Genomic DNA, 14,991 nt, shown 5'->3' with positions numbered 1-14,991 from the left:
TAAATACCCTGCACTGTGTTGTATACCCTGGGGGAAAATTTTTTGTTTGTTTTATGTGTTCCCCCCGCCCCCTGCAATGTTATTACGATAAGGCAGATTTCAAGGAGAGAATTCTGCTTCTGAATGCTTTCGTTCTTCCAGGTGTAATTTCTGGATTACGGTAATTAAAAGATGAATACAGATGTAATTTAAATGCTAAATATATCTGCACAGACTCTGTTTTATCCCTTACACAATATTTACAGATGGGAACACTGTATGCTTTGAAAACAAAGCTTTTACAAAAAAATAATTTTAACCTAAAGGTAACCCAGACTCCAGAAGGCAAGTGCATCTTGAAGATCAGAAAATACTTTAAAGCCACGCTTGTAGCTTTATCGTTGCTCCCAATCCGCTGGGATGATAATAAAATTTGACCTTTTCCCTTTGAATCACTGGAATTCTCAGACACCACTACAACCGCTTTGAAAATCTCCTGCTTTCAGAAGTAAACTTGAAACCCCAAAGGGAATCTGGAAAGAAATAAGGTCACAACATGCCATAGACTGTTTTTTTTGTGAAATTGAACACTCAAGTATAAATTCTGAATGTTTGAGATGAGTAATGCAGTCCTTCGAATACTAAAAGGATGTCCTTTGAAGGCAGATGCTGCTGTAAGACAAGAACAGCTTTCATACACTACCTCCAAACTTGCACTCACCCGTATTACACAACCTCAGTCCCTGCTCCAGACACAAAGGACCTGAATCTTATCATTTCCATTCCAAATCCCTGCTTTTGTGCATGCAAACTCACCCATCATTTTACAAATCCTGGGTGAGGAACAGTCACTACTTCTGAAGTCACTACATTTGGTACCTCCTAACTTCTTCAGTTTAACAGCCTCCTTCCAGTAATAGCTATTACTGATGGCTTTAGCAGTAAAGTATAGGAAGCTTGTCAGCAAGTAACTGTGGCATTACCTGCCCTTCCAAAGTATATATTTTTCTAATTCCCTACAGTTCAAGGGGGCAAGGATGTAGAGGGAAAAAGAGACGAAGATGCAATCTACCAAACAAGCTCTGAGCACTGCAACGAGCATTACTGCTTCTGCTCAGTCACACACAGCTACTGCTTCCTTCTGACGGTTTTGTAAGCACAGTTGAGTTCTGCCACCCACATCCTGCCAGTTTCTGCAAAGCAGAAGTGAATAAGTACACATTTACAACTCCGGTACAGAAAATTATGAACACTGTGTATGAGGTTGGTATAGTTTCCTTAATTCTCAACCAAAATTGATCCCTGAAGGGCAGAAGGAGAAGATGGAAAAGCATGTTGAAGCCTACATGCCTGAGGTATACAACCCATTGCTGGCAACTGGCACCAATACAACATGCTCTGAAGTGCCTACAAATCACCCTCATTAGAAATACATTTGTGGACCAACTTTGGTATTTCCCTAGAGTACAATCTTATCTCTTCTCATCTGTAGATTGCAGTGAGATTTGCAAAGATCTACATACTTCTGACAATTGAGTGTCGCCTGGAACATGCAGCATGTAGCCAGCCCAGCACCTCCTAGCAGTTCACTGGCAAAATAGGAAAGACAACCGACATCTCCTAGATTTTACTAGTGCTTTGATGAGTTTGTTTTTTGGCTTTGTACTATGTACTTTACCACATAAACTAAACCCTTTTAAAGACTCAGTTGCCTTTAAAGATTAGGGTAAGGAAAAAGCCCATACTTGCAAGATTTTCACTAAAATGGTCCATATAAAAATTAAATTACACAACCACAAGCACCTCATCTAGTAACTTCCATTCAGTCAACTTTTGGAGAAACTCTGATTACTGCTCTTGTGTGCAAACCCCCTCAAATGTGTAAGTTGTCACAGATAAAGGCTTGTAACCAGCCCAGGGATGAGAAGTGTAGAATCACCAGGCAAATAAATTGTTATAGAGTGAAAACGTACCCCCACAAGATGTATTTCAGTAACTGTAAGCCACAAAATAACAACAGAAAACTGCTACATGCAACTGCCTGGCACATATGGAAGTATCATCCTAAATGTATCTTAACTGCCACTTTTTTTTCAGGTGGGTACCTCCTGCTCATCACTGATCCAAATTATAATTCTGGTATATTAAAGGAAGAAAAAGCAGTTGGTAACACTAATTTACTGGGACATGGTTTCTAAATCTGCACACACCATGGTGTTTGCATTGAGCCCCTGGTGCTCAACAGAACTCGGCTTGCAGGCACCCCCCCTTGTCCCTTGTGGGACGGGGACTCCCAGTCAGAAGTCTATTGAGTATATCCCACATGTTCAGCACCAAGGCCTCCAAAAGAAAACTAGAAAAGCTTTAATCTTTTAAACCTTGACTTCATTGTCCCCAGGCGATGGGCGTAGGGTGTTCCCTATGCTTACAGCAGCGCTGAGAGGCTCTCAACTTAGCTATGTGCTATGACTCCTTTATGTCCATACCCCAAACTCAAAGCTGTCAGACCTTCATTACTGACCACAGGGAGGGAAGGGGTATTTCTACAACAGCAGCATAAGCATGAGTTATAAGCAGACACCTGGGGCTGCGGGCCAAGCACGTGGGGTAGCACTGTGCCTGTGTAGAGCAGCAGGGCAAGCACACAAGGCATGTCTGGAGGCATGGTGGGCATGCGTGGAGTGAGTGGAGAGGCAGGGTGGGCATGCGTGGGCGCGTGGAGTGCAAGGCGCATGCGGGGCGCCCAGCCATGGCGGGAAGGTCCCCCCACAGCAGGAACCTGCCCCTCAGAGCCTTCTCAACCCTGGCTTCCAGACTGAGTCCCTCTCCAGCGGGTTTAACACCCACTGCAGGAAAAAAAAAAACAACAGTGATAATTTGGAAAGCCCAGCCTTTCACCTCAGGAATTATCTCAATTTCTGCTCCCACACTTCTGGGCCACCCCAAAAAAAAAGCCCGAAGAGTAATGTAAAACCAGCAAGGGGAGGCCTGGTGCTCCTGGCTCCCTCAGAATGGCTCCGGGGGTAGCTATCAGGCCCCGCTGGATCGCGTCTTCCCGCCGAGGGCTGAGGAAAGGCCGCAGGTGCATCCGGGTGGCGGCGGCGCGGGGGGAGAGAAGCGGCGGACAAAGGGCGGCGGCACCTCCACTCACCATCGGTAGCAACCGTCGTTGGCCTCCAGCGTGAAGTTGACGCGGGTGCCGCGGGTGAAGGGTAGCAGCACCTTGGGGATGTTAAGTTTGGAGGAGGCGATGAGGTGGAGGGAAAGGAGGAGGAGGAGAGACAGCGCCTGAGGCGCGGGGGGAGCCATGCTCCGCTAACGGGCAACCGCCGCCGGTGGGGGCAGGAAAGGGCGGCAGTGCGCCGCAGGCGGAGGGACGGCAATGGCGGGGCAGGGCGCCCCGGGGGGCGGAGGGGGCGAGGAGAGGGGCCGGGCCTTCCCCAAACGGGCAGGCCCGGCCCCTCTCCTCGCCCCCTCCGCCCCCCGGGGACGCAGTGCCACGGCGCCGCCTTCCCGGAGGTAGTGTATAGTGGCGCCAACAGCGGGGAACGACCGCAGTGGTCGGGGCGAGGGACATCTGCCAAGTCAAACTACCGCAGGATTTGCCGGCTAAACAAACCTCTATCGGGGTACATAGTACTGGAGACAGCTCGAGTGGCTGGGGAGGGAGGTGGGTTTTCTTCAGTTGGCGCGGCAGACGCCAGCCGAAGGGATAAACCTGATGGTTGTGGCCTAGATGGTCCTTGTTGCCGACCGGAGCCGCCTCAGCAGCTGGCCTCGAGTCGTTCGCGAGTGGAGCATGTGCCGTTTCCACCCCACTGAGGACGTGGAGTGAAGACCGTGGCGTGTAAGACTGCCTTCACCTTGTCCTGGACAGCACCTTCCACAAGCCCTGCTTGAAGGCAGAGTGAGGTGAGGTGTTGTTTTATTAAAATAGGACCTATGGATTAAAAAAAGCCCATACTTAAATGGATTAAATCCTATGGATTAGAAAACCCTAAAAAAATATTCATCGAGGATATGGGCGTTACATTTCATACTATACTCTTTCAGTGTGTATGTCAGAGTACTTACAGTGATGCTAACAGCTAAGCCAAGCACCAGTTCTTTTGTTATAAAAAATACCAATTTTCGGTATCCTTATATCCTTCAAGTAAGAAGACTTACTTTCCTGTACTCATTTTGTCCTAGAGAACAAAAATTGTAAGCAAAGTGCAGAAAAAGGTGAAGAAGCTGGGACAAGGAACTTGGTGGTACTTGAACTCTGCAATCCAGGTGAATACCACAAGCAGCCTTGGTCTGAGCTGCTTGGAGCTCCTCCAAAGAGCACAGTAAGTTGCTAGATTTAGTCAGCAAGCTTGACCTTTTCCTGCATATTGCTTAAAAGCATGGTGGAAGAGCGTGGGAAGTAGGACAATGTAGGAAGAAGAAGAAAAAGGAGGGAAGTTTTAACCAGCCCTGACAGATCTGTAATCATTTAACTGTTCAGAGCCTGAAGTGGAATTCAGGAGTCACAAGTCTCAATTCTATTTTTTTTTTAACCGTATATTTTGTGAATGTATTGCAAAATGCATATTTTACATCCTGGTGGTGATTAGACTTTGTAGTCGATTAGTTTGCTTTGTTACAAATGTTTTTGCTGAAGACTTGAATTACCTGGTGATTTATGTAGGGTTGAACATGATTCTGCATGATGGAACTTCTGTATATTTAATAATTTGCTTTTTTAGAAACTTTGAACAGACTTTAAAGTACTCTGAAAGACAGTTATATATTGTAAGTCAAAAGCCAGGCTGGTATTGCAATCTTAATTTGTCCTTTCTGTCAGTATGCATTCATATGTATAATTATTTCAACATATGTTTAGTGGTAGGATCTCTATTTATGGTGCATGGGAAAGGTCATGCTCCTGGGATTAATCAAAGCTTTTTAGTGAATGATGTTATTGTGTGGAGGATCTGTCTGTCATTACCTATGACAAAGGGATGGTACCTATTCAGTGAGACAATGGATTTTAAGAAAGGGATAATCATCTTTGAATTAAGCTATTTGAATGCTGCCCAGGAAGACCAAATGCTGTCCAGGGACACCACCTGAGAGTTTAATCAGTTCTAATTTAGGTAGTACAGAAGTTAACCAACTTTTATCTATTCTAAGCAAGTAAACTTATACAGGACTTTTTATTTACCTAGGAGTGTTTTCTTTCAGTATTTACTCACCTAATGTTTTATTTATCAGTACCTCAGCAGGGTTATTCCATTTTCTCTCCCAGAGAACTGCGTGCTGCTGGACAGTTCACTTCTCACTGCAGCTTATCTTTGTATATTACTCGTTTTCTGAATGCACATCTTGAAGTTATGTGGTCTGATTTAGAGAAGAGCTGAGCTTTACAGCTGCAACTTAAGTCACTGGTAGCTGGGTCCAGAAAGATATATGGTATTAAAAGCTCTGGCAAATCAAGCCACTACACCTTAAACTGCTCCCAAAAATACAAAGGTTTTTTTTTTCTTTACTCTCTCTGTCAGTCAATCCGTAACCTTCCTTCATAGGCATGCTGTGAAGATAAGTTCAGTAAAGACTCAGATATTAGGGAGGGATATGATAAAATAGCCCATGATTAAATCAATGCAATGTGTTTACAGTGAGTATAATTACAACTGAGTAGATAAGTAGGCAGTGAGTACCTTGTGTTCTGTGCTGTTGATGAGGTGAGAAAATGTCTGTATCCCAGTACTTCCTAGCTTTTAAAAGTAAGTTTTGCAGTCTCAGTACGTCTTTACTTCTTTCATCAGCAGTGTATGGGGGTGAGTATTCAGCATGTAACTGGAAAATTACTATTGTTCTCAAATACTACTTAGACTTGAGTGATTTTCATAAGGAACAGAAAAGTGCACTTAAGACCTTAAAGCTTTTTTGATGAAACGTGACAGTGAAGTACAGCGATTATATGTCCGACATCTTTCATTCCAAACTCAAAAGCATGCTAGGAAATTTTAAGAGTAGAATAAGGCAGCAGATGTTGATGGGCAACTCAGCAGTTTCCATTACACAGTAAAATTAAGAAGTGAATTTTCTGCTTCCTTAAATTGAAAGTCATGCATTGCAGCACTGTGTTAGCATTAGGGACTATTTTGGATAGAGAAGAGTAGGCTAGAGGCAGGCAGTATAGCTGCATGCTCTGTGAGAAGTTACTAAAATCATGGTTTGGCTTAGCATAGATGCTGCAGTGCTCTACTTTCTTTTTCCATACTGCAGTGATGAGATGAGTATAGAGTCAGCACATCCTTCTCAGACTAAAATGACAGTGCAAAGAACATAAAAATACCTCCAGTCAGTGGGGTGGTTAGCTGGCATGGTGGAGAACTGGAGCAGGATAGATGTATTAGGAACATGAGACAATTTTACGTGCGTATCAGTGTACATCTGAATAAGTCTGATACTAAGAAATTTCAATTTTTGTTCTGTCACAAAGAATGCAATTATAGAACGATAGAGGGAGTGCTTTAATCGGCTGCTTAACTGTGAGAGGGATAAAGGCAAAAAATAAATGGTTATTCTCCAAGCAGCTGAGCCATTTGTGGAAGAATTATGTTTTAAAGAGATTTAAGAGGCAATCAAAATACACACAGTAAATAACAAAACACCAGGTGCTGATAATGTTTCTACTTAAATATGAAAATAAAAGGGGAAGAATTACTGAAAGATGTTACAAACTCACTTGGTTGATCTGAAGGTCTGAGAATACTCCCAAGGAAGGAAGGAGACATACTTAGATTAAATCTTTTAAATAAATCAATTTCTGGTTGAAACATATTTTTTATAAAGCTAGGGAAAAATCTATATCAGTATATCATGAGGTGATCTTCTGTTTGCAGTGAAATAATTTTAAACCCTTGTTCAAAAAAAATAAAGTATTTGAATGGCGCAGTGATGATGATGCCAGTTTGCCTGTCTTCCTTTGAATCGCCTCAACGCTTCCCCAGCCCTGAGATCTCAGGAGTGTACAAGATGTGTGTCTCCTGTCTTTTGGCAGTAAAAGGACTTGCAGGACTCATCATGTTCAGGAAGGCTAAACCAACTTGATAAGAGTACTAAGCATGTCTCTAATATTCGTGTTATACATACGTACTTTCCTGGATTGAGGCCTGAGTCTCTGACAAATTTTGAACTCCTCATGTTCTGGAGTTCATTCAGGAAGAAAAAGGTTACTAAAAAAACATCTGGCCAAGGAACACATTACTTTCTTTCCAGGCATTTCGTATTTTAAAATGTCTGAAAAATTTAAAATTTTTAAAAACGTTCCTTTAAAGAAAAAAAGACAAACAAAAAACCCAAACAAACCAACCCCCCCCCAAAACCCAACTCTGAGTAATTGCAACTCAGAAGGTGAAATTCCAGCAAAATGATATGGCAGTGAGATGCAGAAGATTATTTTAAAGTGTACTGGGTCAAGCTAATTGGAAACAGTTCCAACCATAACCCTTGCAGGTATGTCTGTACTTGTGTTAACAGCGTACGGCCACCTCTGTAGCATCAGCAGCTCAATGCATTGTGTGCAATTTAATTGTAAAAACAGTTTCATTAAACTGGAAGAATCGGGACTCACATGGTAGAACAATGAAGAATATTCTGCTCTATCACACTCGTGAATCTCTCAAATAATATTTGATTGAAGGCTAAAGAGTGACTGACAAATAATAGTAACACATCTAATAAAAAGACTGTCCCTCTAGGGATGAAGCTCTGGTTCAGAAGAGGTGGGGAGCTGCATACTCCATGTTGAGTAGGAGATGAAAAGGGCAGGTTATTAGACTTGGAGAAAGAAAGTGGTCTGGAATAGTAACTTAAGATGAGAGTAACAGTGATGGGTGTTTTTTTGTCTGATGCTGACTGTGTTTAAGCTGAAGAATAAAACAGTATCTGGCAAAAATCCCTGGGAAAGATGGTCAGTTTCCTTCCTCCTTATCAGGCTTCATCTTACAATACTTCAGCTGTCCTCTTTGTGTCTGTCTTACCCATTGTGGATCTCAAAGTACAGTGCTTTACGTGTATAAGTGTTCTATGTGGCTTTCATTGCTCTGCTTTTTTCCTGCCTAGGCTGCTGTCTGGTTCCGTCCTCAGAGATGCGGAGCCTTGCCAAATATCTCCACCAAAGACACATCAGTCAAAGTAGTATTTAAAGTAGTCCAATATATGAAAATGTACTTAAAAACCAGTCAACAGCGGAACAAGATTATGACTGGTGTCCCTCCGCACTAGCAAAAGGCTCATGGGAATTAGTAGTTCACAGATCATTGTATTTGAGCATGTGGTTGTAACCATCTGTTATTTAAAAATCAAAAGGAAGATCTTACATGCACACAAATGTACACAGCTGTTAAGCTTGACTGGCAAAACTCATTAATTAGGCACTGATCCTGCAGCCAGAAGCACATGGGGTAGGTTCCTTCCTCTGCATTATGCCTCTGTTCAGCTGCTCCAGTCTACCTATAGAAATCAAATTGTAAGAGGGGGCATTACACTTCATTACTTTAAAATAGTTATTGTAGACTTACAGAGCACATAAAACAACGTTACTTTTTCAAGTATTTCTTTATCACTTTCTCTACTATTATAGTTATGTTCCATTTACTGTATTAGACTTTCTGTATTTTCATACACTTGTTGAGAACATCCTCTCAGCCTTACAAAAGTTTTCTACAGAGATAATGATGAATTGATAGCATCTATACAACTGATCACTTTGATTACGCCTGCCAGTATTTTCCTTCCAAGAGAAGATGTTTAGCGAAAAGAAGGCATAAATTTACTAGATTTTAAAATTAAGGCAGCCAATTAATGGTAGTAAAGAAGGAAAATTCAAAATTCCATCAAGGTTGATTTCCTTTAAATAATTCAGAAAGGAGCACTTGTGTTTAGAAAATCAGTAAAATAAGGGCCAAACCTGCCATTCTTTGCATATTCTAATCTGCCAGGGATGTCGCTGGGAGTTTTTGAATGTGTACCAGGTAATTAAGATGTAGTCCCAAAAGAGAAATGTAGCTTTTTTAAAAGTCTCAGTTCCTATCATATAAATCCATTTGGTATGCAAGAGTTTCCCAGATCGTGTAGGACCCCAAGACCTTACTAAATTATTCAGGATGAGTCTGATTACACTGAGATTATGAAACAGTAATATCAGATAAAAATAAGTGTTTTTAATTTCAGAGTTTATCTACCTTTCTAATGTAAATTTGTGGTTATTAAATTATTTATAGCTGTCTTTTCAAACTGTAACATAGTAGTGCTTTTGCCACATGCCCTTATACACAGATAGAAATCGTATTAGTGAGCTATTCATCAAACAACTGAATGATGCATGAGTGATGAGATTCTGCAAGAAAGAGACAAGTGACAAACAAAAATCCCAACCTTTGTTTCCATTTTAAATACATCAGGGAAATTTAGGAAAACACAGTAGTCTTAAATCTTGAAAATAATTACTGCAACTTATAAATAGTCACGTGAATATGTTTAATGACTTAGTTTAAGGAAAGTGAATTATCTTTTCAAGGTTACTGGGTTTCAAATTATGGTATGTACACCTCAGAAATTTTAAGTGGGCAATCAAGTACAATAATTCTGAGTCTTTTTAAACGTTAACGCTGTTCTGAATTGGTTTGTTATTTTCTATGCTTTAAACACCAACATGGGACAATTTATAAAATTTGATCTTTTCTATTTTTCCCATTCTCTTCCTGTGGTAGTCTTCTGACCTCACTTATCTCAGCACTGGCAATGATCTAGAGGACTTCTGTACCTACACAGCAAGACTGTCAGGCTTCTGTGTTTCTCCATGTATACTGGCAGTATATAGTGTGCATTTCAACTGTAAAATCACAAATTTTCTTCAAAAAATTCTATTTTTTCTATTCTAATATATATACAGGTACAACAAATTCAGCACCTCTTGCTGACCTTAAAGAAACGTAATACAAATTCTATTACATGTACAATGAGACCTTCCAAAGGATATAACATATGTTGCCGTGATTTTAGCTGGGATAGAATTAATTTTCTTCACTATAGCTGGTATAGTGCTGCATTTTGGATTTAGTATGAAAATACTAAAGTGCATGTACACATTGCACTAAAGTGAACTGATTTCTGTTTTGTCTCCTTAATTCCTTTCAAGGTCACTTTTCCAGATGGGCACCTACTGATCAAGTTACCGTGGGGAATGGAATATCAACATTGAATACAGATATCATTTGTAAAGCAAAAGAGTTACCTTCATTATGAATTTGCAACTGCAGATTTGTAACAAAGTTAAATACAGTGTCACTGAGACAAATTCACTGCAGATAGTGAGGACCTGGACAGAGATTTTAAAGGTCTCTTGTTTTTAAAAAATACTTTCAGAATATTGGCAAATCGAGGTCTAGTCCCAGCAACACAGGCACAGCTTGCGTGAGTAAAATTGTGCCCAGGCAAGTAAAGTATGGCATAGCAAGCTAAACCCCATGGCCTTGAAACTGAGGTCTGAATTTGGCTGCTTGTGGCCATGTCTACATGCGTACATATTTCTCCTTTTTTGATTTTTGTTTCTCTGTTGACTCAGACTCATGCTAGTTACATGCAAGCCTCGTTTTCACTTTTGCCCTTTCTTTCCTGCATCTTCCACTGCCACTTTACCACTGGTACAGTGTGCTTCACAGGTATTTAATTAACGTGTTTTCACAGCTGCCCATTATTCCTATTTTGCAGACATGCAACTAAAACCCATGAAAGAAGTCAGATTATGCTAGAAATTCCATTCTTAACAGGCAATATCCCTGCCTAACATACCAAGCACCTTCCCAGTTTACTCTATGTTTGGGGTTCGCAGGTGGCCTATATCATGTCTGGAAATGTGATTTGGGTAAAATTTGGAGGTTGACTAGGACTTTGTTCAGGCAGGACAGTAGCATTAGCATTTGCTGGGCCCCTGAAAATACTGCACACAGCCACAGCGCATGCTAAAATCTCCTGTACAAATCTAAGTACAGTAAATCTGTCTGTACCATCTGGCCCAATGTCCCACTGAACAACAAACATCTAAATTGCCATGGTGGATATATGGAGAAAGAATTAGGATACACTGAACGCTGCCCTAATTTGGCATGACTGCTGGAAGTATATGACGTTCACTTAGGTGTAGGCCCCTGATTTATCTTTGAGATTGGGTCTTGGTTTCTAAAGTCAGCTATCTAGATGATTAAATGTGAGTGTGTACCTAATGATGCAGATAGCATCCAATAGGACTTAAAAGGCATTTTTTTTCAACTTTAGCAGAATTTTCTCAGCATCACACATAAGGAACCTGTATCTGCCTGCATTCTAAGTAAAGAAATCTGCTAGAACCCATATTGAAAACTTTAGTAAGACAAGGCACATTTCCCAAAGAACTATATGGCTCCCTATGAAAAGGCCCATTAGCTCAGTAATATGGGTTATTAAAATGTTGATAATGTAACTGCATATTGCACCTGTGTGCTTTCTGTGAACATTTGTGTTAATAAAATTTGATCTCAAAATGTTCATGAATGGAGGTTCATTTCAAGAGCATGTGAATATTTATTAGCATTTTTTGTATTATTCGTCTAGCTCTTTGGTACAAACTTCAAACAACAGGATTTGTACTTGGAAGACACTAATTAGAGTATTATAAAGCTGCTGTATAAATTACATACTTTTTTATATGTTGAAGTATAATAGTTTCAGACATTCTGCTGATGTTTATAACACATCTAAGTTTTAATACATTAGTTTTTATAACAGTGGCAGAACACTAAGAAACTGCCCTTCTTTGTGTGGCTTCATGATGTTTGTTCCAAATATATTTTTTGCTTACAGAAATGTCTGCTACAGATACTGTATCAAAGTGACAGAGAAATGTGAGAAATCTTCTGATACCTAGAAAAAGCTAAATTACTTTGACAAGGAGGCATGTACTGCCAACGTGATTATAGTTATAGTAGTCATGAGTTTAGTTCATTTTGTTCACCTTTTACTTCAGGCTTGATTAGCTATAAATTCTGTACCTTGTCCTCTCTGGATCAAATACCTACACAAGTTTTGACGTTCTAAGGATATTCTAGCCAAGGCACTTTTAACAATTTCATGGGGTACTGTTTGGTGGCTCAATGATTCTGTAAACAGCAAATGAAATTATTATATAGAGGTGATATTTCCTCTGTTTTTTTTAATTGGTTTTGGTTTTCCCTTAAGCAGCCTGGTTTTTCGCCAGTCCCATAAAAGTCAGTGGAAACCGCAGGTGCTTGTACTTGCAGAGTTTGGGGTGTTTTCTTTTTTCCTTTCACAAGTCATCCTGATTTTCACTGTCAACACTGTTGTTCTTATGGAGAGAATTTAATCTATTAGGCTGTCAGTTTTCAATTCAGTAGGAGGTTAGTGTTAGTTTTAGTATGTCCCAAGGATCTGTACTGTAGTTAGTATTTAATACATGCATTAATTATCCAGAAAGGCAGAAATGAGTAGTAGAACAAAAAAATGAGGTCAGCAGGATTTGCAGATGACAAGATTATTTAGTGTAAGTCTTTGTAAGAGAAGGCTGTGATGAACTTCATGGGAACAGGACTAGACAAATTGGCAGCATAATGGTTGATGAAATTCAGATGTTGGCAAATGCAGGGTAGGGCACTTTAGAATGAAAAATCTGAACTGCTTGTATGCACACTCCTGTTCTAACTTATCACTTACTGCTAAGGGCAAGAGAGTACCCAGCACACTTAAAAACTTCTCAATGTCCAGCAGCAGTCAAAATCTAAATAAGGTGTTGTAATTTAAAAAAAAAAAGTGTAGAAAAGACCCACAATACAGTGGAGAAATATTAGTTCCAGTTTTAAACCTTAAAATAAGCCAGGGTCATTCCATCTCACATGAGATACGATAAGACAGGGCCATGTCTCTAATAATTCCTAAATCCATCTTTAGGGCTATTTTGTTTCTGACACAAGCTGTAAACCCATTGTTATAATACATGCTGGGTTGTGCAGGAGTCTGTGAAGGCAGCTTGCCTCCCTTTGCTTTTCATAATCAAGCTCAGTGCCATTTGGTAATATTCTCTTGAATGCACTTGTCAATTTATCAAGAGAAGATCTGCCCTCTACAAGATATCATCAATATACTTTTATTTGTTTATGATCACCCTGAGCAAATCAACACCAATCTTCCATTTTATTTCTCCTAACTAGCTGGCATCTTTGATGACACCACTTTTTTGTGTTCTTCATAAATGTTTCCTCTTGGGATCCTGGAGACACATTTGCATTCTTTTTTATCCCATTTGCTTTCTTATTGGTTTTGCTTCTTTTCAAGTAAGTTCTCAATATCTCAGATCAGTTCTCTGCATAACAAGTGTGCTGGTTTTGAGTGGGACAGAGGTAATTATTTTCACAGTCACTACTATGGAGCTAGGTTTTGGATTTGTGCTAAAACAGCATTGATAATACAGGGATGTTTTCATTATTGCTGAGCAGTGCTGACACAGAGCCAAGGCCTTTTCTGCTCCTCACCCCACCCCACCAGCAAGCAGGCTCGGGGCACAAGGCATTGCGAGGGGACACAGCCAGGACAGCTGACCCCAACTGACCCAAGGGATGTCCCATACCATATGACGTCATGCTCAACATATAAAGCTGGGGGAAGAAGGAAGGGGGGGACGGACGTTCAGAGCGATAGCATTTGTCTTCCCAAGTAATGGTTATGTGTGATGGAGCCCTGCTTTCCTGGAGATGGCTGAACACCTGCCTGCCGATGGGAAGGAGTAAATGAATTCCTTGTTTTGTTTTGCTTTGCTTGCGTGCGTGGCTTTTGCTTTAACCTACTAAACTGTCTTTGTCTTAACCCATGAGTTTTCTGACTTTTACTCCTCTGATTCTCTCCCCGTCCCACTGAGAGGAATGAGCGAGTGGCTGTGTGGGGCTTGGTTGCCAGCTGGGGTTAAGCAACAAGCATACTAATTGGGCGATAAAGAGACAGGAGGATCAATTTATCAGGTAATTAACATTACACATACTGAGGTTAGAACCAAGGTTAGTTACACTCTAAGCAACAGTAATCCTACAAGGCTAAATACTTTTGTTAGATGAACTCTGCTCCAGCATGAAATGTCAATCTTTAACTTTTTCTCCAGTAGAATTGCCAAACAGTCCTTTGTAGTTACGGTAGTAACCCAGAACTGAAGCCACAGACAGGTATTTGTCAACAGGTTTTGATGCAATTTTAAAAATTTTGCTCACTTCAGTAACAGCGAACCAACATTTTTTATTGCTTTTCTCACAAACTGTGTGAAACACGTGAATAAAATTATAAAAATCTCCATATAGCCCAATATTGGCTTCTTTTACAGTCACAGAGTTCTACTTGAAATTTGTAAAATTCTTTAAGCGTTTCAGATTATAAGAGCCCGCAAAAGTGCCATGCTGTTTTATATAACTAGGTATCTGACATAATTTATGGGAGGAGGAAAAAAGAAAAAAGGGATTTAAGGCAATTCTGCAGCATGTCAGTTCCCTTTGTGAATTATTCTCCCCATATTTTTATGCAATAGCGTAAATTAATTACAAGGATGCCAATTTTAGCTCTGTGTTTATCAAATGAAATTACACAGAGATTTCCAGTAGCCTGTTGTATGAAGGCCTACATTTTTGTAAATATTTAAGTTGATGAAAAATTAATTTTTCACTTATTAGTTCTCATTTCACAAACAGAATCTCCTTGTTCATAACTGACTGCTGTAAAAGCTTTGAGTCTTTGATTATTACCAATTATTTGAATAAAGATTTGTTATTATTTGAAAGTTTGAGCCTTTTGGCTCTAACTCATTAATAGGACAGGATGAAGGGAAAAGATAGTGAATTATTCACTAACATTTGGCTTAATTACAATCAAATGACCCTTTGAAAATGAAAAGCACTTGGTGAAAAGCAGAAGACAAATGAGATTTTTCTGTATAAATAATGAATAGCC

General features: G+C 40.2%; 1 protein-coding gene and 1 long non-coding RNA gene across 4 annotated transcripts in view; one reads left to right on the top strand and one right to left on the bottom strand.

The window, feature by feature from the left end:
• The window catches only part of NUP210 (nucleoporin 210), a 73,320-nt gene extending 69,933 nt beyond the window's left edge, over nucleotides 1-3,387 (bottom strand). For both annotated transcript variants that reach the window (XM_064454303.1, XM_064454302.1), the window contains exon 1: nucleotides 3,131-3,387. In XM_064454303.1, the coding sequence (XP_064310373.1) occupies nucleotides 3,131-3,288 (158 nt within the window). In that variant the 5' untranslated portion in view covers nucleotides 3,289-3,387. The remainder of the gene's footprint in view (nucleotides 1-3,130) is intronic.
• Nucleotides 3,388-3,505: 118 nt separating this feature from the next.
• LOC135313882 (uncharacterized) lies at nucleotides 3,506-11,538 on the top strand. 2 transcript variants are annotated; one of them, XR_010373375.1, is made up of 4 exons: nucleotides 3,506-3,608; nucleotides 3,716-3,891; nucleotides 4,171-4,310; nucleotides 10,154-11,538. It is a non-coding gene; the product is annotated as an uncharacterized LOC135313882 (long non-coding RNA). The 2 variants fall into 2 exon arrangements; XR_010373374.1 differs by lacking the exon at nucleotides 4,171-4,310.
• Nucleotides 11,539-14,991: the final 3,453 nt, after the last annotated feature.

Source organism: Phalacrocorax carbo, chromosome 6, assembly GCF_963921805.1.
Source record: "Phalacrocorax carbo chromosome 6, bPhaCar2.1, whole genome shotgun sequence".
Lineage (NCBI taxonomy): Eukaryota > Metazoa > Chordata > Aves > Suliformes > Phalacrocoracidae > Phalacrocorax > Phalacrocorax carbo.
The sequence above is the reverse complement of the archived record's forward strand: the minus strand, read 5'-3'. Positions and strand labels throughout refer to the sequence as shown.